General features: G+C 39.7%; 1 protein-coding gene across 2 annotated transcripts; it reads left to right on the plus strand.

The window, feature by feature from the left end:
- The first annotated feature begins 213 nt into the window (after positions 1–213).
- Positions 214–26,931, plus strand: hcn2b (hyperpolarization activated cyclic nucleotide-gated potassium channel 2b). 2 transcript variants are annotated; one of them, XM_056759585.1, is made up of 8 exons: positions 214–2,534; positions 4,432–4,855; positions 7,298–7,459; positions 11,793–12,011; positions 18,714–18,860; positions 18,982–19,222; positions 21,807–21,971; positions 24,130–26,931. In XM_056759585.1, the coding sequence occupies exons 1-8, from the start codon at positions 1,684–1,686 to the stop codon at positions 25,005–25,007; spliced, it is 3,087 nt and encodes a 1,028-aa protein (XP_056615563.1). In that variant the 5' UTR covers positions 214–1,683; the 3' UTR covers positions 25,008–26,931. The 2 variants fall into 2 exon arrangements, with proteins under 2 accessions (XP_056615563.1, XP_056615564.1); XM_056759586.1 differs by lacking the exon at positions 11,793–12,011.
- Positions 26,932–27,584: the final 653 nt, after the last annotated feature.

Genomic DNA, 27,584 nt, shown 5'->3' on the forward strand with positions numbered 1-27,584 from the left:
TGTAGCTGTGGATCAGACCTGCACATCGTTGAGAAATTTTAGCCCATTCTTCCTGGCAGAACTGCCTTAGCTCTGTCATATTCTTTGGACATCTCATGTGTGCAGCCCTCTTCAAGTCAATCCATAGCATCTCTTTTGGGTTGAGGTCTGGGCTCTGACTTGGCCACTCCAAAAGGTGGATTTTGTTTTTCTGAAGCCATTCTGTTGTGGACTTGCTCCGGTGTTTTGGGTCGTTGTCCTGTTGCATCACCCAGCTTCTACATGGTTTCAGCTGACGTACGGACAGTCTCACATTATCCTGAAGAACTGTCTGATGTACATTTGGAATTCATCTTTCCCTCAATGATTCCAAGCTGGCCAGGCCCTGATGCAGCAAAGCAGGCCCAAATCATGATGTTTCCTCCACCATACTTTACAGTTGGGATGATGTTTTCAAGCGTAACGATGGTCCCAAAGTGTCTCCATTTGTATATTCTTTTCCTAACTGCAGACTGTTGAATTTCCAAAGTCTTTGAAACCGCTTTGTAACCCTTGCCAGCTTTATGTAAATCAACAATTCTTGATCGTAGATCCTCTGAAAGCTCTTTTTGGTGAGGAATGGCTCACATAAGCGTGTTCTTGTGCAGAGCAAACTTCAAAAGTTTGAGGGATTTTTATCAGTCAAAGTAGCTGTAGTCCAAACCTCCAAACTTATCTTAAAGACTCCAGGTGTGCTAAAACTTGACTCCAATTAGCTTTTTGTGGTCTCGAGGGATCACATACTTTTACCACAAGCACTGAGTTTTTTTGGTTCTCAATAAAGACATGAAAGATTAAATAAATTTGTTATTTTAGACACATTTTATTTGTCAATACCCTTGACTTAGATGAAGATCAGATCACATTTTATGACAAATTTATTCAGAAAACCATGACATTCCAAAAGGTTCACATAATGTTTCCTGCCACTTTATATAGCAATATAATATAAAATGTATCTGGGTGAAGGTGCATATCAGCACGTTCTCTGAATCACCGGCAGGTGGCGACATATACTCAATTATTTGCCTGTTTCGGGGAGCGGCACTGTGACTGAACGCTCTCAGTAGTGTTACAATAGATCCATACTTCAAATCACAGTTTATATAGTAGCAAGCAACACATTTGTAAGTTTAAGCATTTTAAACTATGCAAAATTAAATGGCAGCCAGCTGAGTTTATAGAGGCTTTTATTAAATCCTTATTTAGCTTACAGAATAGCTTACACTATAACTTCACTTGCAAAATAATGCAGTCAAATACTTAAAAGCCAAATTTCATTGACCCAGTAAAAAGATGATGCTTAAAACCTCAAATACATGCGTTTTCTAATAGGGTTTAGAAGCACACACTTGAAAATAATGCAATAGTGGTAAATTTGTCCAAATCAGGTTTATTTATCCATACACCTGTTCATCTGTCGCTCTCTTACGCAGTGTTTAATTTTGCGTTCATTCTGACGCCGACGTGAGAGGGAGAATGTAGTGCTTGCGATGGTTACCAGGTAAGGGAGTGAGCGACTGCAGCCATGGCAACGCGACTGGTGTAGTTGTCTCCTAGTGTATTGGTGACATTGGGAAGAGTTAAGGACCGTATAGGGTCCCTGACCACGTCTGCGCTTTCGCAAACTGGCTGCGTCAGGACGGATCCCTAAGCAACCCCGTCATGGACGAAACTGAAGACGGCGATGAAGACCACAAAGAGACAGAGAGGAGCGACATTCCTGACCCTTCCTCCAAGATGAAGAATTTAACACCAGGAGGGGGAGCAACGGCATCAGTGAGTAGGATCTCCAACAACAATGATTTCCGCGTCGCGCACAACAAGGACTTCGCCTCTGTCTCATGTGGACGCGCCACGGAATCAGCGTTCCTGTGCCAGGGAGATGTCCCCGGGTTTACATACCCGGTCATCAGGGGTGGCGCGGAAAGGACCCTTGGAGCCGCCGGCTTTGAAGGTGAGGAGGGCAGCGGAATGAGATGCGTAATCAACGGAGATTGCAGAAGAGACGCGGCCACCTCCTGGAGCTTGTCCTCAAATCTCTCTAAACACGAGAAGCATACAGGTGGAGGATTCCCAGTGTCTGCATGCCACTCCACCACCTCCAGCATGGATGGCTCTGTCACACCTAAGGGATCTTTAGCAGCACAGGGTCCAGGGGCCGAGACGGCGAGCCTGGGGGCCCCAAACGCTCCAATAGAAAAGAAAGACTCCAGGGTTTCTTTCTCGAACGCGCCTAGCAGAAAAACGTCCTCACCTGGGCGCGGAGCCACCCCGAACCAGCAACCAGGCAATTCTGGCACCTTTCTTAAATCTGAAGATGGACAGATTTTGGCAGATGAAGGGGATTCCAGAGACAATCAAACTTACATGCAAAGACAGTTTAGTTCCATGCTGCAACCCGGAGTCAATAAATTCTCACTGCGTATGTTTGGCAGCCAAAAGGCAGTGGAAAAGGAACAAGAACGAGTCAAATCTGCTGGCAATTGGATTATTCATCCGTATAGTGATTTCAGGTAAGGACAATACAATTAAAGGAACTGTGATTGTCACCCTGTGAAGAATGACAATTCTTATAGTTAGCCACGAGAATTGAGGGTACAGAAACGTTTTTTTTTTATCATATTGTAAGATGTGGGATAAATCACGAATCTAAGAAGTGCACCAATTTGACATCTGTACTTTCATGTCATCAGGTGTGCATCATTTTGCAAGACTATTTATGGAAATTCTTGTGCGTAAAAGCCGGACACAATATTGTTTTAAATGGCCAATACTACAAAGTTCAGATATCATCCAGCTTGTCCTCTCAGGATAAAAATGCATTTAGTAATGCTACTTAAACTTTACTTCCTCAGGCCTTCTGATAGACATGCTGTGGTTAAAGAAAGACGATCTTTAAATGTCAAAGGACACCAAATTCTCACGATCTGTTTTTTGCTAAACGATTCGCATGATAAGACACACAGCATTACTTAAAACCTCAATGAAATTTATGTCTGGATGTGCCAGCTTTGCGCTCCCTATTTTGGTCCGGATGTGCCAGCTTTGCGCGCACTATAATGTCATACGTTTATGGTTCATTGACATCACAAGCAAGGTATTGTTTTCTTTTATGTTTTGTTTGTTGTTCTACAAGCAAGCACTTACCATAATATACTCTCCGGTGATCTGCGCTTAATTTTCTCCCAGGACGCGGAGCAAAGAGGGCGTTCCTCAAACACAGAAACAAACAGGTTGATTTTCTATCAAGTGAACCAAAGTTCACTGCTTCCCCACTTTTGTAGGACACAATATAAATACAACAAACAGGATGTTTATATGTGGGCAAGTACTTCATTCTATAGGAGAAAACACGATTTGGTACCCAAATGATTTTTCAACATAAGCATCATTACGCATCCGCGACTTTTACGCATTTTGGTCATTGTTTGCATGTGCGTTACGAACACCCTAGATGATTCATAACATGCATTTTTCTCTTCCTTGTTTTCAAGTCCTCGTTTTTGTTTATTTTTAAGCGCGCATAGTAAAGGTTGGTGATCCCATATTGTTTGGATTGTGAAAACAAACCAGTCATTGCACTAAAACACCATTATGATTTATATAGTAGAACACGTGTTAATATTACACCATTTTCTTGAAAGAGCTCCGCTTTAGAAGTTTGGGTACCGCAAACAGCGCCAGAAACGACTGATACTCAAAAGAATCCACTCGGACCATCATGTCCTATTATTTAAAATCAGACTCAAAATTCACACCCCGATTCATCTTGTTATGCCCTCAACGCGTCTGTGTTGATGTGCGTCCTTGCGATGACCTTGTACGGGTTTGGGTAACTGTTATTTATTGGTGTAACGTTTCGCAATATTGATCTCAACCAATGGGCGCTATATCACGCGAATGCTTTTTTTATTAGGCCTGTCTCGAGTCTCTCCTCATGTCTGCGAGCTGCGTGCTTGTCAAAGCTCGGGTTATTTATAGGGTGTATCCCTGTCTCAGTGAACGCACGAGGACTAAATCCCCTTCCTTTATTAAAAGGGTGTGCCCGAATCCATTGGATTTACAACGGCGGAGCATTATATTAACGAAGACTAGTTTAAAAAACATTCTCATATTAATAATACTTATCCTGCCAAAACTAATGAATCCTTTCATTGCATTGAGGATTCGGAGATAGCTTAGCCTTTATATTTCTCTCAAAATCACAATTATTTTTTTAAATCACAATTGCATATGTTACATTAAAAGGATAATATGTAAAATTCTGCACATTACTATTACGTTCCGTGCCACCCATGCATTCATCACAACCCATGTTTTGTAATTTCATGTTTATATTATTCAGTCGTCCCCCGTGTTGTATGACTTTTCACCTGTACTTCCTTCATATTTCTTTGACTCTCTACGCAGGTTTTACTGGGATTTCACAATGCTGATGTTTATGGTGGGCAACTTGATCATCATTCCCGTGGGCATCACCTTCTTCAAAGAGGAGACATCCACCCCCTGGATTCTCTTCAACGTTGTGTCCGATACATTCTTCCTCATGGACCTGGTGCTGAACTTTCGCACGGGCATTGTCTACGAAGAAAACACCGAGATAATACTGGACCCTCGGAAGATCAAGAAAAAGTATCTCAAGACGTGGTTCGTAGTGGACTTTGTATCTTCCATCCCGGTGGATTATATCTTTCTCATTGTGGAGAAAGGCATTGACTCTGAGGTCTACAAGACGGCCAGGGCGTTGAGGATCGTGCGGTTCACCAAGATTCTCAGTCTGCTGCGACTTCTGCGACTGTCCAGGTTGATTCGTTACATCCATCAATGGGAGGAGGTAAGATCAATGATGGTTTGACTTTATTGTTGATGTCAACAATAACAGTATGTTTGAGATGGAAAAACGATCCTGTTCCCAAGAAGCACATGCTGTGTGTTTGAAACCCAAGGGACAGACATACACTGTATACCATGTGGATAACCGTCAATGCAAAATCTCTCCAGAGTCCCATGCTTCCATATGTTCAATTACCTGTTGAACTCTGGTTCACTTTGTTTCTGGTTTGTGATTGCAAGAGAAATAATGCAATCGATGATGCTTTTCATTGATCTCCAATATTCCCTTTTACAAGATTTTGTGGGTGATCAATTAGGCTCTGGGTTTAATTAATGCAACCCTAAGTAATTAACCATCGCAAGCATTACTAACAGCAATGGACTGATGGTAAAAGCAGTTCATTGCATCGAAATTGCATGCGAAACCAAGCCGATGCTTTAAAACACTCGACACAGCTCTTGAGAATCTTCACCTGATTACACACAGAACAGCTGTCGCGACAGACACCACCGTGAAGATTTGACTGGGGTTGAACTGACTAATGATTCATTCATATGTGTTCTTTTCTCCAAACGGGACAATTATGCTCATGATTACACAGTGGTAATGCGAGCGGGCATGGCCCTCAATTACTGAATCAACCTTACCCAGCGGTGCAACATCCGCTCTGCCCAGTGTTTGGCCCCCTTATGGCTCTTGATTGCATAGGCAGGTACAGTAATCTTAAGGGGGTCATATGGCACGAACAAGTGTTTTTATGTGTCTTTGGTGTGTTATAAGTTGCCCATGGATGTATTACACACGTAAAATTGCAAACATGAAAGTGTCGGAAGAAAAGATGTATTCTATCTAAAAGCGAATGCTCAACCAGACCTGCCTGAAACGCCTTATGTAACCACACCCCTACAAATCTACGTCAGTTCATGGTATGATTTGACTGAGACCGCCTAAATTTATACGCAAGTAAGGCCGGCGTACCTGTCAGAACAATTGCTTTGGAACCTCATGTTCCAAATATGCTACGAGGCCTAACAATTCTGACACACGCTTGCAGTATTCGACCAATCACTACGCACTGGTTAACCGGCCAATCATAGCACATCTTGCTTTTCAGAGCGATGAGCTTTGTAAACAATCTGCGAGTTTTAGAGAGGCACGGTAGAGAGCATATACAAACATGCACGGTTTGAACCTTTAATCGTGTATACACATTGTATTACATCTAAAACAAACGATAATATTTGTTTTAGCCGTGTCGTATGACCCCTCTAACAGTTATTTCATAGAAAGTGGGACCAGATGGTGGAACCCAAGTCAATGAGTTTGTAATTATTGAGTGTCATATGAAGTACCTGTTGAGTAATCTTGATTGATTGGCCAATCTGCAAGAAATATATTTTTTCACTTTCCCGTAAAGTTCCATTGTAGTAATACTGTAGTAATAAATAAAAATAGTCAAATAAATAGTCATAAAAAGTATTGTTGATATTTAGCATGGGTTTTTTTTTCAACAACTTCCAGTGCTTCCACATTGTTTGAAATCATTGAACCCGATCTAAAGGCTCTTGGTACAGCCGTTGGGCTAATGTTTCTCTTCAACAGTTATGCTCTTGCCAGTTTTACGTTTTGTTTAATATCGGTATGAAGCTCACGTCCCTGCTTTTACTCAGCTAGATAAAGCAACAACCCCCGCGGACGTAGATCTTAATAACCACACAGCCAAGGCGGTGGATTCTTCAACAGCATGTCTGTTTTTGGCTTAGTCTCTATTTAGGGCATTTGGCTTTATTTAGGTGTGACAGCCATCGTTTCTGGTACAGAAAGCAAGTGTCGAGGCTGTCTCGCTCAACCACACGAGGCAATATCCTGAACAGTTGCCAGATCTGTTTTCAAGCAGCAGTCCTCTTCACGTTGTAACCACAAACAGACTGCACACACTGATGTTTCCTAGAGACTCATTCTTTGGTCGCAAGTTTCTCTGTCAGGGAGAACGTGATATCAGTTGGGCACATTCCTCCTTCACCACTCACCGGCATGTTTATACCATCATGACCCGACAGGCGGTTGAATCTAAACCGGTGGACTGGATAGTACCCATTACATAAAAACTCTGGCCAAACCCTGTCCAGCTGTTCCATGTGCATTAAGGGCGATTTTGTCATATTCACACAAGAGCAAATCTAGAGGTCAGAAATAATCTGCGAGTCGATACAAGGGTTCAGAAACAATTGCTTGTTAGGAAAATCCTCCCAAAAATGAAAAAGATAAACCTTTGGTAATTGTCCTCATAGGAAATCAAAACCACTAAAGCTGTTTGTCCTTCAAACCGAAGAGCAATTACCCGTGTCTCTGTTACACATAATTGAATGCTCTGCTTTATCCTCGACATTCTCTTTGCCCTCTGCTACTCCAATCTAATGTTGCTCTCTTCTTGACTGGCAGATCTTTCACATGACCTATGACCTGGCCAGCGCCGTGATGCGCATTTTCAATCTGATTGGCATGATGCTTCTGCTGTGCCATTGGGACGGTTGCCTGCAGTTCCTGGTGCCCATGTTGCAGGACTTCCCTTCGGACTGCTGGGTGTCCCTCAACAAGATGGTGGTAAGTCTTTCCTCTAACATCTTGCATGTATCTTGGTTTTATTTAAAAACCTTAAATGAACTAAACTCTCATAAAATATTAAACAGTGTAACGCAACATTTGCCCCAAGGGGACCCATAATATGTTTCTCAAACACCCACCAGCACCTCATAAATAAGCAATACCTGGCAACCCTTGGTGGATGTCAGAGCTTCAGGTTTCCACATGCTGGTTTAACTCAAAATCTTAAGCATTGTCACACGTGGCTAAATGAGAAACAAACAGTTTGGTGTATGAGCAGTTACACATTTGAGGGGAGCTTTAATCACTTTCAAAGCCGCCCCTTACTGCCCACTATTACCCATCCCTCTTGAGCCCCTGCTTTCCGTTTAGTCTGGTCTTACATTGTTTGAATGTGTGCGACAGAGATGTATGGTAAGGGACCGTAAACTCCTTCTTGTAAGGTGTGAAATGTCAAATGACTTCAGCTAATTTACGTTTGGGTTCATTCACATGCAGTATGTGGTGCAAAGGCTTCTAGTGTAAACTGTTAGTCACAAAAAGGATCATCGACCACTAGGAAATGACAATTTTTACATCTTTTAAATCAAATTTACAAATAGAAGAGTTGCCAAACTTATGAAATGAAAAAGAGGAAAACTGTATTGCAGACAGTTTTTTCCCGAAGTTCTCAGCTCTATCATTTAGAAGGATAGTTCACCCAAAAATGTAAAATCTTTCATCATTTATTCACCCTTATGTCAAACTTGTATACCTTTTTTTCTTCAGAACACGAAAGAAGATATTCAGAAAAATGTTGTGAACCGTTGGTCCCCATTGACTTGCATTGGTTTGGTGTCCATTCAATAGAAGTCAATGGTGACCACCATTGTTTGGATACCAATATCAACAAAGGAATGGAATTCATTGGATGTTCTGGTAAAAGCTGATCAATTTGGGGTTTTCATGTCTGGTCATTCATTTTGTTCGTAGTCTTTGTGACACGGTCTTGTGTCTTCAGACACCGTGTGACACGTTTTTACAGTATTATAAATCCAGTTATTTTTGTTGCTGCCATTTCTCAGCAATCAAGGTCAGCAGCTTCTGAAAGACAGATCGCTTGAAATGAAAATCTAAATGATGCCAAAATGATCTGTCTCATCATGTCAAGTGTGTTTCTGGTGTTAACAACAAGCCCTTTTTGGCCATAATGTACGGTTTCACATTCGCTGAGGGGTAGATAAACTATATCTTAGAAATATGTGTACACAATCCATGCCTTAAAATCTTGCCTTAAAAATGTAAATGTACGTTTATTTTAGAGCCTGACAGTCCCAGTTTATTATTCATTTTTATTATATGGAAACAACGTTGCCAGGATATTCGAAATAAATCACCTCTTGTGTTCAAGCCATCTTACCTCTTTAATGTTTTTTACTAAGACGAGGGTTAATAAACACAATTTTCTTTTTAAGGTGGACCATTGCTTTAAGGTCGAGGTTAAAATTGAAATTCAATATTGACTTGCATAAAAGAGTTCCAGATGGTTTAGCTGTTATTCACCTGTCGCTGTGTTATCTAGAACCTGATAGATCAATGGACCATAACCCCTTTGATCCCCTTTGATCCAGCTGAGGCCTGTGATCCATGACCTAGCATCATCAAATCCGTGTTTGCATGGCTAGAATCCTAAATAAACCATGTGCCACTCATAAGAATATAAGCAAATAACGAACACTTGAGCTACAAGTTTGAGGAACCGTTCAAAGTGAACATTGACACAGAACGAGCATGTTGTTTGTCATTTCATTGACTTATGTTGTGTGTTCCAGCCCAGGTTTTATTTAATTCAATCCATCTCCATTTAGTGCGTCTTCTCTGGAAAATTTATGGGAACCAACTGCTATGCTAGTCAAGCTAAATCAATTTAGCCATAAATTCTCATTATTCCTCTCAGTGCTAGTCGGGACAAGTAACACAAGGTATAATATGCGCTAAGTTAGCAAACGTAGGCATAATTACACAGCTTGTGTATCTTAATGTGCTAATCTTTTATTAGCATATTAAAAATCATGCTAGCAGGGCTACAATGTTTGCTTAAATAGATTATACAGCGTTAAACGTCTTTATTATTTTGATGTATATGCATGAAAATGATTTTTGAGTACTTAATTATCCTTGTATCTCCTTAGAGATTTGTTGGGTTGGTGAATGATTTGTAAGGCATACGGGTGGCATTCATTTGCATACTTTTGCACTGAGAAACAAATTACTGCCAAATAACTGACACATTTTTTGTTTTTACTGTATATTCTGGGTTAGGTATGTTTTGATGCTGGTTTGACCAGCTTGAACCAGCTAAGGACCAGCACATGACATACGAAACCAGCATTTACTGTTTTTTTCATCAGGGGTATGATGTGAGCATTCATCATGTTTCAAAGTGTATTCTTTTAGTTCATTTTATCAAGTATATTTAAGTAAAGTTCAAGTATTAAGTAAACTTTATATAGCAAACTAATATCAAAAGTAGTAGTGTTTTTTAAGCATACTTTAGGTGTAACAGTAGTACACATTGAGTACACGACTAGTGTACAAGGCCAATATTCTACAAGTGGACTTATTGATATACTCATAGTACTCATAGTTACTAGTTCAATACTTTTATAGTAGTACTTGTAGACTTTTTAACTAATTAATTTACTAATTTTAACAGAGTTCGAGAGAGTTGTACATGCATTTATATCCTCTCGTCTCGACTACTGCAATTCAATTTATGCAAGTAAACTAGAGTAGTTTTTTTGGTAGTTTTTATACTGCAAGTATGCTTAAGTTTTCTTTAAGTGAACATAACATGAAACCTCTATTTTAGCATTCATACATTATTTATATTATATTGTTTCTATATAAACGCCCAAGCTTATGAGTAAAAGGTATTTTAAGGTCCAATGTTTAATCATTTACAGGACAAATGTTTAATTTTTCTGATGATCTATTTACAGAAATGCAATTTAATATCTATAGCTATGTCTTCAGAGGTTTATAAAGACCTTAAATAATGAAACCTTTTGTTTTTATTACCTTTGAATGAGCTATTTCTTACTTCATACACCGCGGGTCCCCTTACATGGAATTCATCATGTTGTTTCTACAGTAGCCCTAAACAGACAAACTGCTCTACAGAGCGCGTTTCGTAAATATGTTATCTCCTTCGGCAAAGAAGCGAAAACATGACAACATTTTAGCCCTGTGAGAGCCACCTTAGTGCTTCAAAAAGGAGGGGTGAAGTGAGCCATTGGTTGCAATTCATAACCTCAACACTAGATGCTGCTAAATTTCATACACTAAACCTTTTATGGGCAACTCAATCAAAAGAGTAGATACACCCACCCAATATATCTCCATCAAAAGATTGAGTGCAAGTATAGGCCAACTATACATAAAAAGTAGACTGAAAGTATACTTTGTATCTTAGTTTAAAAGGCATATTTCAGCAAGCTTCAATTTTTTTTAAATGCAAAATAAATCTTACAACGGAAGGTACATTTCAAAACGTAAATACATAATATGAATGTAAACATTTACATAATGTAGAAATGTACCATCTGGCCTATTCAATTGACGTTTACTGGTTTACTTTTGCTTATTGATGGGTAAATACAGTTTTTTCTGGAAGCATGCGTCAAGCAAAAAAAAACAATCAATCGGATGCATTTTTTTTCTTCCGAGGCTTATTTACATATGTATTGAACCACAAATATACGGACGGACAGACAGACAGGCTCTACTACTATAAATAGCTTTCTCCATGCCAACTCCAACGAGCCCCTCCTCGTCTTATCTCCTTCACAAAGTAATTCCACTGATTACCCATCGCCCCTTTTTCCATTTCTCACCCCAGACATCCCCCACGTCATCATTCAAAGTCACCCACAGCCCCCTTGACTTTATCTCTTTGATTCAGGATTTTCATAGCTTTGTCTAAACCCTGCACGAACTGAATGCAAATCAGGTTAAACAGGGACCCGACAGGTCAGTTCTGAAAAATCAGCCGCTTATGAAAGGAAACGAAGCATCTTAGTGCGGCAGCTGAGGTCTTATGCAGATATCTGCGAGTGCGGAGACTTTATGAGATCATCCCGGCTGAAATAATAAACAGACAGCTGCTCATTAATTGCCTAAAGCCGCAGAGAAAGTGAATAATGAATATGCGGAAAGTTCATAGCTAGTCGTAGAAGATGCTAGTTTGAGTTTTGAGCTCCTTAGTCAAGATCTGGGATGAACATCATGATGAAATGCATCTTGTGTTGATGAAATAATCAAAGTCCCCTTTGTTCTCCCTCCCGATTTCCAGAATGACTCCTGGAGCGAGCTGTACTCCTTCGCCCTGTTCAAGGCCATGAGCCATATGCTGTGTATCGGGTACGGGCGCCAGGCCCCTGAGAGTATGTCTGATATCTGGTTGACCATGCTGAGCATGATCGTGGGAGCCACCTGCTATGCCATGTTCATCGGCCACGCCACCGCCCTCATACAGTCGTTGGACTCGTCCCGTCGCCAGTACCAGGAGAAGGTGGGTGACACGCTTGCCTAAACACACACACACGTACCGAAACACCTGCAGATGACCTTCTCATGTGTCGCCGATCGTTTGATCTCGCCAGATCAAAGTCGGTCCCATCATCTGTTTGCAACCTCTCAGGCCAGCTATCCCAACAGCTGCGGATTCTGGGAGTTCTCCGCAATCTGGTCTCCCTCACATCTGATCGGTTGTCGACCCCTCCCACTGCTGTAATTCCTTTGTCTTTGATTTCTAATCACGGCATCTGGTGTTTGTTTACACCTGCGATGCTCGGTTCGCAGCTTGTCACGTGTCAGAAACTATTTGGTTTAACTACAGTGTGCGGGGTTGTGCTGACTTCTCTCTGGAAATGGCTCGCTTTCTGTTTCTGGAAGTAGATGATGATAGCTTTGTGGAATAGGAATTAAATGTAAAGAGGGGTTTTAAGGAAACATCTTAGAAATTTGAGGCCAACCAAGTAAAAAGGAATGCATTTGAAGCTATCAGAAAATCCCTTGGGGCCGGCAGTCATGTCACGTTACAAATAAAATCTGCTAAATATGTGACTTCAGTGCAAAAAATATATTCTTCCTTAGCAATTTTTGTCTTGTTGTCAGGTACAAATATCTACAAATTCTTAAATCAAGATACTTTAACTTGACTTTAAAGAATGTGAACTGAAATGTAGTCTTTCTTTTTAGAAAAGAAAATATTATTTAAGTTTATGTTTAAATCTAGATTTTTGTTGCCAATATAGTTTTACTACCTAATAAATTGATTCAACATGTGTTTTTAGGTTTACAGGACAAACACTGTTGTTAAGTCAACTTACCAGCTTGTTGAGACGGTACAAACGTAAAGCGAACAAATTCAGAAGCTGCAAGTTTATTTAATTTAATTTCTTATGTCACTTTCCATATGACATAAATTTATCTTGTAATTCAAGTTTATTTTCTCACCCCATTGCAAATATTTTAAACTCACTTAATTGTTTTGAAAAACATGAATCTTAAGTCATTAAATGTATCTTAATTTAAGATTTCTTGCAAAGCTTGATGTAACAATTTTTCTTACCTTATTGTCAGATATCATTACTTGTATTAGACATTAATTCCCTTCATTTTTATATGTTGTTTTCAGAAAACAAGGCTAATCTTCAAGTCATTTTACTTCTCTTGCGAATGTATCTCGATTTAAAGGAACACTATAGAACTTTTGCTCACGCGTTCCCCCATGTGGTTGATAAGCGCAATTGTCTGTTACCAGTGTTGTAAATAATGTGGCTGTATAAGCTTCCCCGTGGGCACGGCAATACACGTGAATTTGTTTACTAAGCTGATGGAAGCGGCTATGCAGAAACATTGTTTGGATACCATATCGCACTCCTCCGCAGGCAGGGGCTGTGTGTACCGACCCGAACACAGAACTTACAGAGAGTGGTTGTAGCCGTTATGAGGCTGTTCAATAGCAGGAGTAGAATTCATCCGGAGTTGTTCTTCTACTAAATCATTTTAGAGAGATTTTCTCTTTTTATTTCACTCTAAAATTGAATAAATAAGGATAACACTTGAAAAAATGAAATAATGCCACGTTTCCCAGAAGAACTGTCAGTGGAGCTCATCAAATCTTGCTTGAGGCGATAGACTTTCCTCTTCATTAATCATTAGCAACGGGGCCGCTTGTTGTCAGATAGCAGGGCTGTTAAGGGCGAGGGGAACTGGAGTGTGGTAACCGCTTCACAAAGCCTACTCTTTGAATGTGATAAAGAGTACATCGTTGAATACTTGTAGTTTAATCCTCCTTACGCAGAACAGAAAACACATCTAATGCGGTTCCTTTGTACCAAAACGCTGACATTGATGGGAGAGTTTGGTTCATGATGGCTGACTGAGCATTTTCAAGATGAAGTGATCTCACAGGTGGGACGCTGATGGTGGTTCTAGTGCTTAAAGGGATAGTTCAACTAAAAGTGATAACTCGTCCTTTACTTACCCTCATGTCAATCCAAACCTCTATTACTTTCTTTCTTTAACGGATGACAAAAGAAGATATTTCAAAGAATGTTGGTAAGCTAAAAACACAGAATTGGCTTCCATTGTTTTGACACAAAACCACTGAGACATTTCTCAAAATATCTTCTTTTGTGTTCCACAGAATAAAGAGTCATATACAGGTTTTGTACGACACTTAATTGTGACTCCGCAAAGGACTATAAAGGTTGTGTATACACACTATTTTTTGCCACTTGGATGCAGTATATATGTTGTTTAACCTCGCAATTCTACCCACAATATAATTTACATGTAACAACAGCCACGGTCCGGCCCACATTCCACAGTGGGGGCCACAGGGGTCTCCTGCACGCCAAAGTTTTCAACCAGGCCATGATAAACTCATTCAGGTGTATAGGCATTGAACTCCACACAGCATCGTGTCCTTACACGTCCCCAATCATCTCATCACATCTAACTCTTCCTTCTGTGCAAAATCCAATGGATTGCCAAAAAGCAACAGATGAATGGGACATTAACCATTACGTAATGAGAATGCTTTACCTAACGCTGGCTTTCAAGCACCTTTTTATGATACAGATCTCAGATCAGCTTTCTCTAAGATGAAGCCTAGGATCTGTGGTTGTGTGTATAGATGTGCTGAAATGTAATGATCCGGCTGTATCAATCAAATGTATCAGTTAAAATGATCAATCACATTTAATATGACATATACCGTAGTAACTCCTCCAATGGAGATACAGGAACCGCTAGTAATGTGATCTATGCATGTGATTTAGCGGCCGTTAATTACTTTTTCTCATGTAGAAGCTGAGAAGAAAATCTGCTTTTTCCTTTTAGGTGTATTTTTTACTACAGAGAATATAAGCGACCTAAGGGCCTTAGGGCTTTGCATAAAGCATAATCCAAGTTGGCTGTGGGTTTAAATGCAGCTGTAGATGAACCGACGGAGCATATGGATGGAAAGCTTTATGTACAATTCACATGAAACAGCTTTCATCCCTTTTCCTCTGTGACCACGAAGACCTTGATGCTTTGGCAGATGGTCATGATGAGAAATATACCATCTCTACGGAATTGAAAAACATCCCCGCCCCCCTAATGTTTCTTTGGGTCTACTGAACTCTTTGATTCATGAGCTGGCCCGGTTTAAAAGTAATTCAGTCATTTTTTTGGAGACAGAATGAGCAAAATGAAAGAAACGGTTCATCCATAAATCAACATTTTGAAACTTTTCTTTCACTCTCATGTCGCTCCAAACCCTTTTCTTTTTGGATTTGCTATCCACTGTTAGGGTTAGAAACAACATTGGTGACAGAATTCTCATTCAATCGGCTATTTGAGGACAAAGGTGATCATCTCCAAAAATATTACACAACACTATAACTTTTTGGATGACTTTTGTTAGGAAGCTTATGATTGTTAATCTACCTGCGCAAAGGTTGCCAGATGTTTAGCTTGTTTGGTTGAAGCAAGGCTAATGCTAGCTCTGTCCTGTCACTGGATATAAATTGGTCTCTATTCATAGATGTTATTTGTTTTTTTAATGTCAAAGGAACGCTAGAAACAGTCCTCACTTGATGCCTTCTAGTGAAAAACGTGGGTTCCATAAAAAAACAGCCACTCATATCTTTTACTGAGCGTTCATAGTAAAATGTTATTTTGTAAATATTTACTGTATATCAGATGACAGGAAAATTGCAGTACTTGGAGTAGTGCGTCAAAAATAGAAACGAAGCGTCCGTCCAGTGCTTTCAGTGAAAATGTAAAGACGTTTTGTCACCTAGCCACACGGCAGATCTGATGTTGATACATACCCACTCTCTATCTCTCTATCTCTCTTGGTTTAAGCTATAGCCCATCTCAGACTAATGGCTGGTTCGATTTAAAGTTTTCTCTAGTCTTTCCAATGCTTATTCACAGACTTTAAATCGTGATTGCAACACGGTCTGCGTAATTGTCTTCGGCTAAACACCTTGTCTTACTCAAGACTGACTGAATGAATCGAACACAAGTGAAAAGAGGCTTTCTTGATCGAAAGGGACAAAGTGCAAATTACAGAGTTTGTCGAACTGGACGAGTTAAGGTTGCTTACTGATGGTGTGCAAGAAAATATATAAACTTGGTTTTGTCAGTGTTAAACAGAGACCAACTTTTGGGGCCAAAAGTCATTCCTGTATTTCAGAATTCTTGTATTTTTATAATATGCAATGAAATCATGCATCAATATGCCATTTTACATTTCGAACAGACATGGCTGGAATTGCAGCTTTAAAGGGACAAATCATTTATTCACCATTTTGTCGTTTCAGACCTGTATGACTTTCTTTCTTCTGCAGAACACAAAAAAGATTTTTTGAAGAATCTTGGTAACTGAACAACGGCGGTACCCTTTCGCTTCTATTGTATGGACACAAAACCAATGCATGTCAATTGGTACCGCCGTTGTTCAGTTACATGAGTATATTCTCATGTTAAATATTCTGATACACAATGAAATTGTTGGAGTGTTGGCAACCCCAGCTGTCAGCCGTGTGCGATTGTATAATTATTTTATCCAGTTGTAATTAATTAAGCATGGAATTAGATTAGATTAGGATTTGCGGCGGATTACAGAAACAAAAGGCTTTTTTATGAAACAGCTTCATGATGGGATTTCCACTCCGAGCTTATTAAAGTCAGTCACTTCTCCTCCCATGATTCCACATACACCGCCAAAAGCGATGATGAGTAACGGTGTCCATGCTAATGCGCTTGCTGTCGTGTCTGTTGAAAGGGTCTTCAGTGGGGGTCCATAGTGGTACTGCAGGTATTATAAATTTTTTAGAAAACAAAAAATTAGATGATAATTAAATAATAACTATTAAAATATAGAGCACAGCTCCTACAATAAAATCTATTGAGTAACATTACAAATGTTTTATGTATGTTAAAAGTTCTGTGTGTAGTTATATTGGCATCTAGTGGTCAGGTTGTGAATTACAACCAATGGCTCAGACTGTCGCACCCCCTCCCTTTCAAAGCACACAGGACAAACATGTGGTCATGTTTTTGCTTCTTTACCGCAAGAGATAACGTATTTACGAAACGCTGTATAGCATTTTGTCCGTTTAGGGCTACCGTAGAAACAAATGGTGAATTCCATGCAAGGGGACCCGCAGTGTATGTAGATAGAAATAGCTAATTCGAAGGTAATAAAACTGTAACGCTTCATTATAGATGTTTATACACCTCTGAAGACATAGATACTATTGCATTTGTGTCAATAGATTCTCCTTAATCTTACACATTGACTGCGTACCAAGAATGATCGTTTTATATCTTTCTTTTGTCAAAATCAAAGCAAATATTTAAATATGTGTTATAATTGACCAGAATCAAATAATTTAGTTTTACACAGCATACCTGTATAACAGCGATTTATGTTCCTTGTTTCTATACATCTAAAGCTCCTTGACCTGAACAAGGTTGAGGACCTTTGATCTATAGCTTCTACATCTGTCAGGAGTTGTTGGATTTTATTACACTGAAACCTCTCATTGCTTTGCTCTAACAAAAGTATTGACTCAATAACCATGTGTTGTTTCCACCGTTTTGTTTTTTGCTTCTTGATATTGCCCTAGATATTCATCTATGTATGGATTGTGTCCCTTGCATGAGCATCAGATCGCACCCTGTTAATCTCTCTGAGAATTGACCCAAGGCACAGCAAAAGCTGAGCGTATGTCATGGCGCACATACTGACAGTTATTACCCACATGCATTCATCCTAAACCACCTCTCCATCCACGAGGTCACACCCCCACATCATTATCCCTCTGTGCACATGACCCACTAGAGTCGACTTCTGTGGAGATATGACAGATAAGAGGACGCCATGATGCTTCAGAAATATTGTAACACAAGGTTCGAAATAAGCAAAACTACCGTATATAGCCTCACGTTCTTGTAACGTTTACCTTACAAGAGAACTATTGGTCTGTGTGTTTCGAAAGACATATCTCAGTTTTTTCAATTTTCTTGTTGTTGGCCACTATTGCCTTCATACATCAGTGTGGTACTGTTGCAGTGAAGCGTTACAAAGCAGATGTTATTAACACACTTAATAACCTCCACGCTCTACCATTCAAGATAAAGATTGTTATATAACCTGCTACTTTGCACAATTTAGAGTGGTTTTATAAATCTGACATTTATGTTGTTTTGCTGTCCTGTTAAATATACTATTTCTAGACATACTGTACGTAACATCGCCAAGTTGTCACCATATTTCAATGCACATGTTTGGTTGGATGCATTATCATTAGTTGGCTTTAGTCAGAAACATATATGTTACAATTGCTTTTATACAATATTGCACACATGGTCAAGATAATAACCAGAAAGCCATAACAACAGACAAAATGATCAACTACACGGAGCGTCCTTTTATTTGATCGTAATTCTGCTTGGAGAACATCACATTATCATATGGTCTTGAGCGGGTCACATCCACGGCAAAAAACTCCTTTGATGTTTCCCGAAATAGCCAACGTTTCCAATAGGAAAACAAGTAATTATTTACATCTGTGTATAGTGATCCCGCACGTCTCCACAATGGAGGACATGTTGCTTTTGACATAGCATTGGTGATATTTTTTGGGTGAAATATTGGTTAGCAATGATGATCTGTAAAAATGTTCTGTTTTTTTGGACTTTTCAGTACAAGCAAGTTGAGCAGTACATGTCTTTCCATAAACTTCCAGCCGATTTCCGGCAGAAGATCCACGACTACTATGAGCATCGATACCAGGGCAAGATGTTCGACGAAGAAAGCATTTTGGAGGAGCTGAACGAGCCGTTACGAGAGGTACAGTGTTCATGTAGCTCACTTGGTAAAGCATTCCCAGGATTCACATATACTGATAAAATTTTTTGAGACTGAAAGACACTGTTAAATTCTATTTCTTTGTTTCTTTATCGACCTGCAGGAAATAGTCAACTTCAACTGCCGGAAGCTGGTGGCGTCTATGCCTCTCTTCGCAAATGCAGATCCCAATTTTGTAACAGCTATGCTAACAAAACTCCGCTTTGAAGTCTTCCAACCAAAAGATTACATCGTTCGCGAGGGCACCATCGGAAAGAAGATGTACTTCATCCAGCATGGTGTAGTCAGCATTTTGACCAAAGGGAATATAGGCATGAAGCTCTCCGATGGCTCTTATTTTGGGGGTAAGGAACACACATTGAGATCATTTCAATTATTGTGAGATACTGCATGTTGCAGATTTTATGCATAAATGTTACTATTATACTTGTATATTCTCTAAAGGTATTCTGTTGAAATTTCGTTCATGATTTTTGATCTTAAAGGTATTTTCATAAGAAGGTGAACTTGAAGGTACTCTGAAGGATGCGGGATGTTTAGGTTCTTGCGTATCTTTGCTCCCTCTTAGACCCTAACAGCTGCCTCTTGTTGAGAATTATAGTGATAAATATCACTGACATTTGAGCATGACTCCATCCTTTCTCCCTCCAGCGAGCTCTGTACCATTTACAATGTTGCAAACACAGAGGGCCGGGCGCTGGCGATCCAGAAAAAAAGCCAATGCTCTTCCCAAAGTCATTAGGGCACGGTCTGGCCGGGCAACAGTCAGGAGAAGCCTTGAGTTCAATGAGACTATGAACATACCACTGGCTCGGGGTCCTGATCGAGAGCCACAGATAAAGAACAATATGACTAATTTATAACACGTAATTGATGGAGCAGAACAGCGATAACGGAGCGATTTTAAACATCAACTGCGATGCTCCCTTGGCTACAAAAATGACACTGTTCAGTACTAATATATTCATACTGTATATATTTATAAACGATTTCAAAATATTGCTGTGAGCATCCAGATCAGCCCTGTGTGCTTCAATTTAAATTTAGTTCATGAAAGCAATATAGGCATGTTATGTCACAGTTTCTTTGTACAGCTGTGATGTTCATTTTTTCATGTGCTTCTGTGATGTCACCTTTGTGATGAATAAGAGCTTGCAGGTGATATCACATGTTCCGTGTGCAGCTGTGATAAGTGACAGCTGGGGCTAAATTTAAGGCACCTCATCAAAGATCTGGCAGTTCCATTTTGCACGCTGGGATGTATCAACCCAAACTGGGCATGTTGTGATTTTTGGCAGGCTGCTGTTTTTGCAGGGTTATTAATGGAGGTGCTTCTCGCAGTTTTTTTATGTTTGACAGTTCAGGGGTGGTGTTAGTTTCTTGTTGATTTGTATCCAATATACAGTTCTGCTTAAATTTAGCGTTATGTTACTTGATCAACTTATAATAAATCAAATATGTCAATCATCAAAGATACTTGATTATCAAATCTTGGGCCTCATTTATAAAACGTGCGTACGCACAGATTTGATCGTAAAGCGTAAAAAATTCAAACTCCACAGCAACGTTCATATTTATAAAAAAAGCGCTTAGCGCCAATTCAGGGTATGAGCACACCTACGCACTTTTGCTTGTCCAAATGCTGCAGGTTTTTGGAAATATAAGTAATTCTTAACGCTTGTATATGATTAATTTATCATTAAAAGGTGGAAATCTGAAACTGTTAAGCTGCGCGCAATTTCATGAACATTGCGATTTATAGATTAAACATCTGATCACGCGTTTTCTGTGGGTAAGTTCGTTCTATGATGAATCACGCATACGCACTTTGAGAAATAATCGTGAAATCGAATTAAGGACGATTTCTAACCAGCATTCTATAAAAGAGGCTTTTCTATGGATCCAAGTAAATGCAGATCGTATTTGGAAGAATGTACGTAGAAACATATTTGGAAGAATGTTAGCAACTGAGATTTCTGGCGTATTACCTGGCGCACCCATTTAAAGGCCTCAGATGCCACATGGCCCTCTTGAGAACTGCTTAGGACGCAGGCAAAATATCATAAGGGAATGTGTTTAAGGCTCTTCAAATATATATAGAAATTCCTTGAGAACATAAATGTGTGTCTCAAGGATCTTTTAAATTTTACGTGATTTTACGTTGATTCATTCTTTGAAAGGAATGAATTAATTTCTGTGGCTTTTGGGTTTTCTAAGCAACTATGTGTGATCAACTTTGAAGGACACATTCATCTATTATTCTCTTATTAATCTGTTAACGCTACTCATGTTAAAAGTTTTATTGATTTTTTTAAAACAAGCACGTTCCACAATCGCAGTGGAGCTTTACTCCGCAGGTATGAGGGACATTTTGGTCTTGATGATACGAACTTCACTGAGAGAGAGCCGTGCCAACACTTTGAAGTGTGACCATATTTCCAGCGGAGTAGATCCCAATTGCTGGCCATCTTTTGACTGCATGTAGACTCTTCAGTCTGCAAATGAGATCTTACATTTCAGTAATACTGAGTATTCTGACCTTGTTCCCCCTTAGAGAAGTACAGTCAAGAGATATAGGAGATATAGCTATATATAGATCTCTACTCTGCTCATGTGTATATAGATGTGTTCTTTTAAAAGCAAAGAATAACCCGATGTTAAACTATACTATATTTTGCCATGACATATAGTGTTTATTGCAAGTTGATTCAAAGTGTCAAAGCTAACACATCCCTGGCCCAACTTCGAAAGACTAAAATCCGACCACCTGAATCTTGTTTTAGCAGAGGTGAAGCATTATTGTTATCATTATTGTGTCTTATTTACAGTATAGTATAGTGAGTAGATTTGGACTGTTGGTTCACAAAAATTAATTTCCGCAATTGTTCCTTAATCTTGAACCATAACGATGTCTTATTTCTTTCTCAGAGATCTGCTTGCTGACCCGTGGAAGACGAACTGCAAGCGTGCGTGCAGACACCTACTGCCGGCTGTACTCACTGTCTGTGGACAACTTCAATGAAGTCCTGGAAGAGTATCCCATGATGAGAAGAGCATTTGAGACGGTTGCCATTGACCGACTTGACCGGATAGGTATGTCAATTACCTGCAGAGTTCAATTGGTAACAAATAATTACGGGACAGTTGCAACAAAGTGCCAAAGTTGCCAGATCTTTGTGACAAAACTAGCCCAATGACTCATCCCTAATACTCCATCTCAAGAAATGCCACTACCATACCTAAAATAAATATTTTAAAGACCCTTTTCTGCGTTACACACAATTTCATCTTTAAAGGGATAAAGATTCTGTCTTTACTCAACTTCAAGTTGTTCCAAATCTGTATAATTTCTTTGTTCTGATGAACACAGAGAAAGATATTTGGAAGAATGGTTATTACCAAACAGATCTTGGAACCTATTGACTCCCATGGTTGGAAAAAAATATTTTATTAGTGATTTTGTTCTGTTGAACACAAAACAAGAAATTTTGAGGAATGTTGGACGGCAAACAGTTCTTGGGCAATTTTGACTTCCACTGTCATTTTTCCTACTTTTTCCGTGTGTTCAACCAAACAAAGTTATTTATACATGTTTGGAACAACTAGACAGTCAGTAATTCATCACGGAATTTTCATTTCTGGGGAGACTTTCCCTTTAAAACATTTCATATAGACGTTTATCATAGTTCTCAAAGTTTTCATAAGCACAGCCTTGTTTTCATAAATCATTTCTTAACCAATCATACCTTAAAAATGACTGCTAACCAAAATTAATAAACTTTTCAATTGCAGAATAAAAACATGCCAAGGCAACAGTTTAAAGTAGCTCAATATCAGTTGGAAAAGCGTGGACTTGGCAACCCTGCATGTGTGGTTGTAACGCTAACTTCTTTGAAATAACCCCCTTGAAATAAAATCATCCTATGTCCTTACCTGGAATCTCAAAATATCAGCTACCAGTTATTTAAATACAGAGATAAATTTCAGAGATTGTATTTTATTTCGTACAAATAAAAAAAAATCTATAATCAAGGTACATTGAGGAGCAAAATTACTTATTTATGTCTTGTACACTTACAAAAATTGTAATGAGAGTAAAAGAGTAATGCCAACTGTGTAGAAAAAGATGACCTTGTATAAATATATTTTTTTCTTTAAGAAAGATGTGACCGATACACACAGCTAACTCTCCTTTTGTTTTTTGGGATAAAACAAGTTAAGCATTGTGCCACTGCCATAACACATTCTCCATTTGACTGGTACACCTTCAATAACTCTACACATGCAGATATTTCATGCATTTCATCATGCTTGGACTTTCATGGGTCACATCTGTTGGTGGATTGGAGTCCCATCCAATATTTGTTCGTCTCCAACTCAATTATTTTGCAATTCCTGGCTGGTGTCTTCAGCACATAAACATGTATTTTGCCAAGTTGGGCTGCCTACCTGCCCTCCCCAACACACACGGTATCCATTCAGGATGCTTTCCTTATCTCCCAAGGTCAGTGTGCTGATGATGTCACTCCTTGTCACATGACCACCTAGGTTGTTTACATATGGGCCTCTCCGCTGCTGTTGCCATGGCAGCCAGATTCCATAAAGGCCCACGCAGGGGTTGATATTCCAGACGCTTTGCAGATCTGCGATCACAATCAGATCTGCTTCGCAAAAATATTACCTGTTAGATTTACGTCTTAAATGCGTTTATATGGCATGTCTGAAAGAACATGAAAACAGGGTATGTCACGCATCCACACATCCTATCATGTTCGCCAAGTAGCAGTGGACCTAATAGGCAACCAAGAAAGTGTTATTTGTGTGTTGAGATGAAGGTGAGAGGAAATGAAGGTGATGATGGGGTCCTGCCGATGGGAGCTGTGCGAAGGATGTCATTTTAGCTGCAAATTGGTGTCTGTTACCATCAGGGTGTAGGTGTTAGGCACGTGCTGTGTCTTGAGTTAGACTTAGCAGGGCGGTGACTCAGCAGAGCGACACCAGACACACATATCATAGCTTCCTTACTTGGTGAAACACAGAAGAAGATATTTTGAGAAATGTCTCGGTGGTTTTGTGTTCATATTTGAAAATTCTTCAAAATATCTTATTTTGTGTTCTGAAGAAGAAACTAACTCAATGACATGAGGGTGAATACATATTATTCATTTTTAGGTGAACTATCCCTTTGAATGAAACTTAACCATGGATACATGGACGATGCTATAACTGTTCTCAATCTGTACTTTTTCAGGCAAGAAAAACTCCATCCTGATGCACAAAGTACAGCACGATCTTAACACTGGCGTCTTCAACAACCGCGAGAACGAGATGATCCAGGAGATCGTTAAGTACGATCGGGAAATGGTTAAGCTGGTTAAAGAAGGAGAAATGCAGAGACCCAGGGCCATGTCCATGACTACTTCGACTCCTGGCAACATATTTGCACCTTTCAGCCAACCTTCCACCAGCTCTGCCATTGCGACTCTCCAACAGGCCGTAGCCATGAGCTTCTGCCCCCAGATGGGCAACTCTCTAGTGGGTTCCGGGGCAGTTCAATCTCCCCGCATGGTGCGCCGCTTCCAAGTGGTCCAGAGCCAGACACCTCCAGGGTCCCAGTATTCCACCCTGGCCCTCGCTTCAGCTCTCGCCAGCACACCTGTCCACAGCCCCCTAGCACCTACTGGTCGAACATTTCAGTATGGTTCCAGCCCCCCTGGTGCACCCTCAGGGTCACAGCTATCCCTGGTTCAGCAACACGTTCCAAGCCCCACTCATCGTCTACCAGGCCCCAGGAGCACTCTGAGCCAGGGTGCCCGAGCTTTATCTGCCTCCCAACTGTCTTTACCCCAGGATATGGTGCCGCCAGCTGCCCCAAGCCCTTCCCAATCCACCCGAGTCTCCTCGACTTCCATCGGCCCCCCTCAGAACCTCCCAGGGCCGGTAGGTTTTCGAGGTGGCATCCCTCCAAGAATGGCTCTAACGCACCAAATGTCCTTTGGCGCTTTCCCTCCTGCCACGCTTCCCCAGATGAGACCCATCCTAGATTCAGGACTGCCCAAGAAGGATTCAATAATCAGCCTTCCAGAAACAGAACATCATGCCAGATCGCGATTATCCTCAAATTTGTGACCAAGACGGAGCTGGAGGCCACTTCCTGTAGTCAGGAATGTGTGGACTTTTTCCTTCACCGAGAACTTTTTCCCGTTCCCGGTCGCACCTTGGATTTGACTCTCAGAATGTACATGGTGTGACTGGCCACAAGAGATCCCTCAGACTTGACAGCATACTACAAGAACATGTCTGTATAATTCTTACACGACCGAGACTTTTACATTGTACCTATAATATACACGTTGATGTAGCTTCCACTCACACAATTTGCCTCTTTAACATGGTTTTCTTTATTGTAGCTGTACACAAAGATTACAAATATACCCACCTCCTTTTATAAACTGTAGTACAAAGATACAAACTGGTGTTAAGTCGAAATAACCGAACATAGCAGCTTCTGATCACAATTTAGGAGCTTATTCCCTCCTCTTGACATGGACTGGCTAGACGACAGATATTTAACCTATTATGCACATTATTGTTATAGAAAACTAATAAAATGATGACGTATTAAATGGCTGCTGAACAGAATCCTACACCACTACTGAAGAGTAATTGTAATTCTTACTGGAATGGAACTGTTAAGTGTTTTATTCCTTAAGACCAAAGTTGGGCCAAACGAAAATGTTAACCTGAAATGACATGTAAAGGTGTGTTAAATGACACGAAAGGATGAAAACAAATATAATTTCATTGCCTTGATTTTGACTAAGACTGTCTGTGTGTTAGCTCTATGTTCCACTACACGGCACAATGAATCCACGTCTTGATTTAGTGTTGGGACACATATCAATTTTTACATTCCTGACTCACCCTTATGTCATTCCAAACTTCTATACGACTTTCTTCTGTGGAAGGCAAAAGAAGATATTTTGAAGAATTGTTTCGTGTTCAGACAATGAAAATCAATGTTGTTTGGTTACCAGGTTTTCAATGACACAAGGGTGAGTTAATGATGAAAGACATCTGAGCAGATTTGAGAGGTTCACACTTCTTTAATGGACTGTGAGGTTATGGGAACAGAATGCGAGTCTGTACATTGTCGCAGATTAGTTGTGAAATGTGACTGTATCTACTATCTGTTGTTTGCAACACTAAATAACTCACTCGCCATGGCTACCAAATGAGGAGCTAAGATCCTCTTGGCCTGTGAATCCTTGAAAATCTATTTATAATCCGCTATTATAGTGCATACATTTCACATCTTAGAAGTGGGTAGCTATAAGCGCTGTTGTAATGTTTTTCATTTAATCCTGAGCCATGTGTTGAGTATTAAAATCAAGGCACAGGATATTGTGCATTTGGTCATTTATATGCAGGGTATAAAGTTCAATTTTAATTTGAATAACATTACAATGTCTTTTCCTTACAAAAAAAAACCAGTCTAGTAAATGAGCTCTGGGCTTTGTAGTCCAAGAGATAACTTCGCCTTGTATGCTTATTAAGAAAATTATAGCTTGATAGTAATGATGCAATATTTCTCCATTTTAAGTGACACAAAAACAGGTTGATATAAATTACTTTATTAAGTTACTTTTTTGCCAAATTCTAATATCTGCACCACAGAAATTATGTCTTTTGTCTATGAGAAATTAATATTTGTCTCACTTCTACTAAACTACCCGTAACATTATATGTTTGTGTTCCACAAAGCACCAAAAGTTTTGCTATAAATGAGCACATTTTTTTTTATACTGAATCTGGGTATTTTCTTTTCAAAAAGTGTGATATGAGAAACTTACCTTACACAGTTTGAGCAGGGATAGTTTATCAATAGCATCGATGTACGTATCTTGCCATCATGTTTCAAATCAATCATCACTAAGATCAGGTTTTAAAACGCCTTCAAATGTGTGGTTCAACACATTTAAAGGGATAGCTTTTCTGTTTCTTGGGTTCAATAAATCATTCATCCCCAAAATATTTTCTGAACGTTCACTGCTTTTTGTTCCCAGTTTGCCTAGACTATCAGGTTCTATCATAGATAAATTGCACTTTGGTTAAACAAGCACTATGAAAATGAACCTCCCGACTTGTCCTCAATGTGCTAATAAACTCTATGCACGATCGCTTCTGCGTTTTATCTCAGCCAGCTCAGCTACATCTGCCGCACGTTTCGTCCATAGGGAACAATGACATTTTCACTCGGCCGCTTCAAGCTGCACCTAGGATTTCGGTCAACGACGTGAGTCAACTTATCCAAATATCAACAACCAAAAGTGGGAAAGCTTTGAAGCTATACGTTTCAAATCACATCCACATTTATGATAAATCATCCACAAAGGAATCAAAAAGGGCTTTGAATGTATCCGTTTTATGCAAATCTATTATGCATGCATTCATCAATTCAGATGTTGCTGACAGTTTAGCAATATGAGATCCATGATTGCAAAAAAGCTTATTTTTTATGAAACCCATTCTTTCGATGGTCATTGTTATAGAATATTTGACTTCTTAAGTGGTGTCTAATGGATTTGAGCCAGCACACAAATGATTAGCGGCAGAGATTCATCCAATCAGTTGATTCGAGAGCAACTTGTTTACTTTTTCGCTGTGAATATGTGTTATGGAGGTTGATGCTGATGAGAACTTCAA

This window comes from Triplophysa dalaica, chromosome 10 (genome assembly GCF_015846415.1).
Source record: "Triplophysa dalaica isolate WHDGS20190420 chromosome 10, ASM1584641v1, whole genome shotgun sequence".
Lineage (NCBI taxonomy): Eukaryota > Metazoa > Chordata > Actinopteri > Cypriniformes > Nemacheilidae > Triplophysa > Triplophysa dalaica.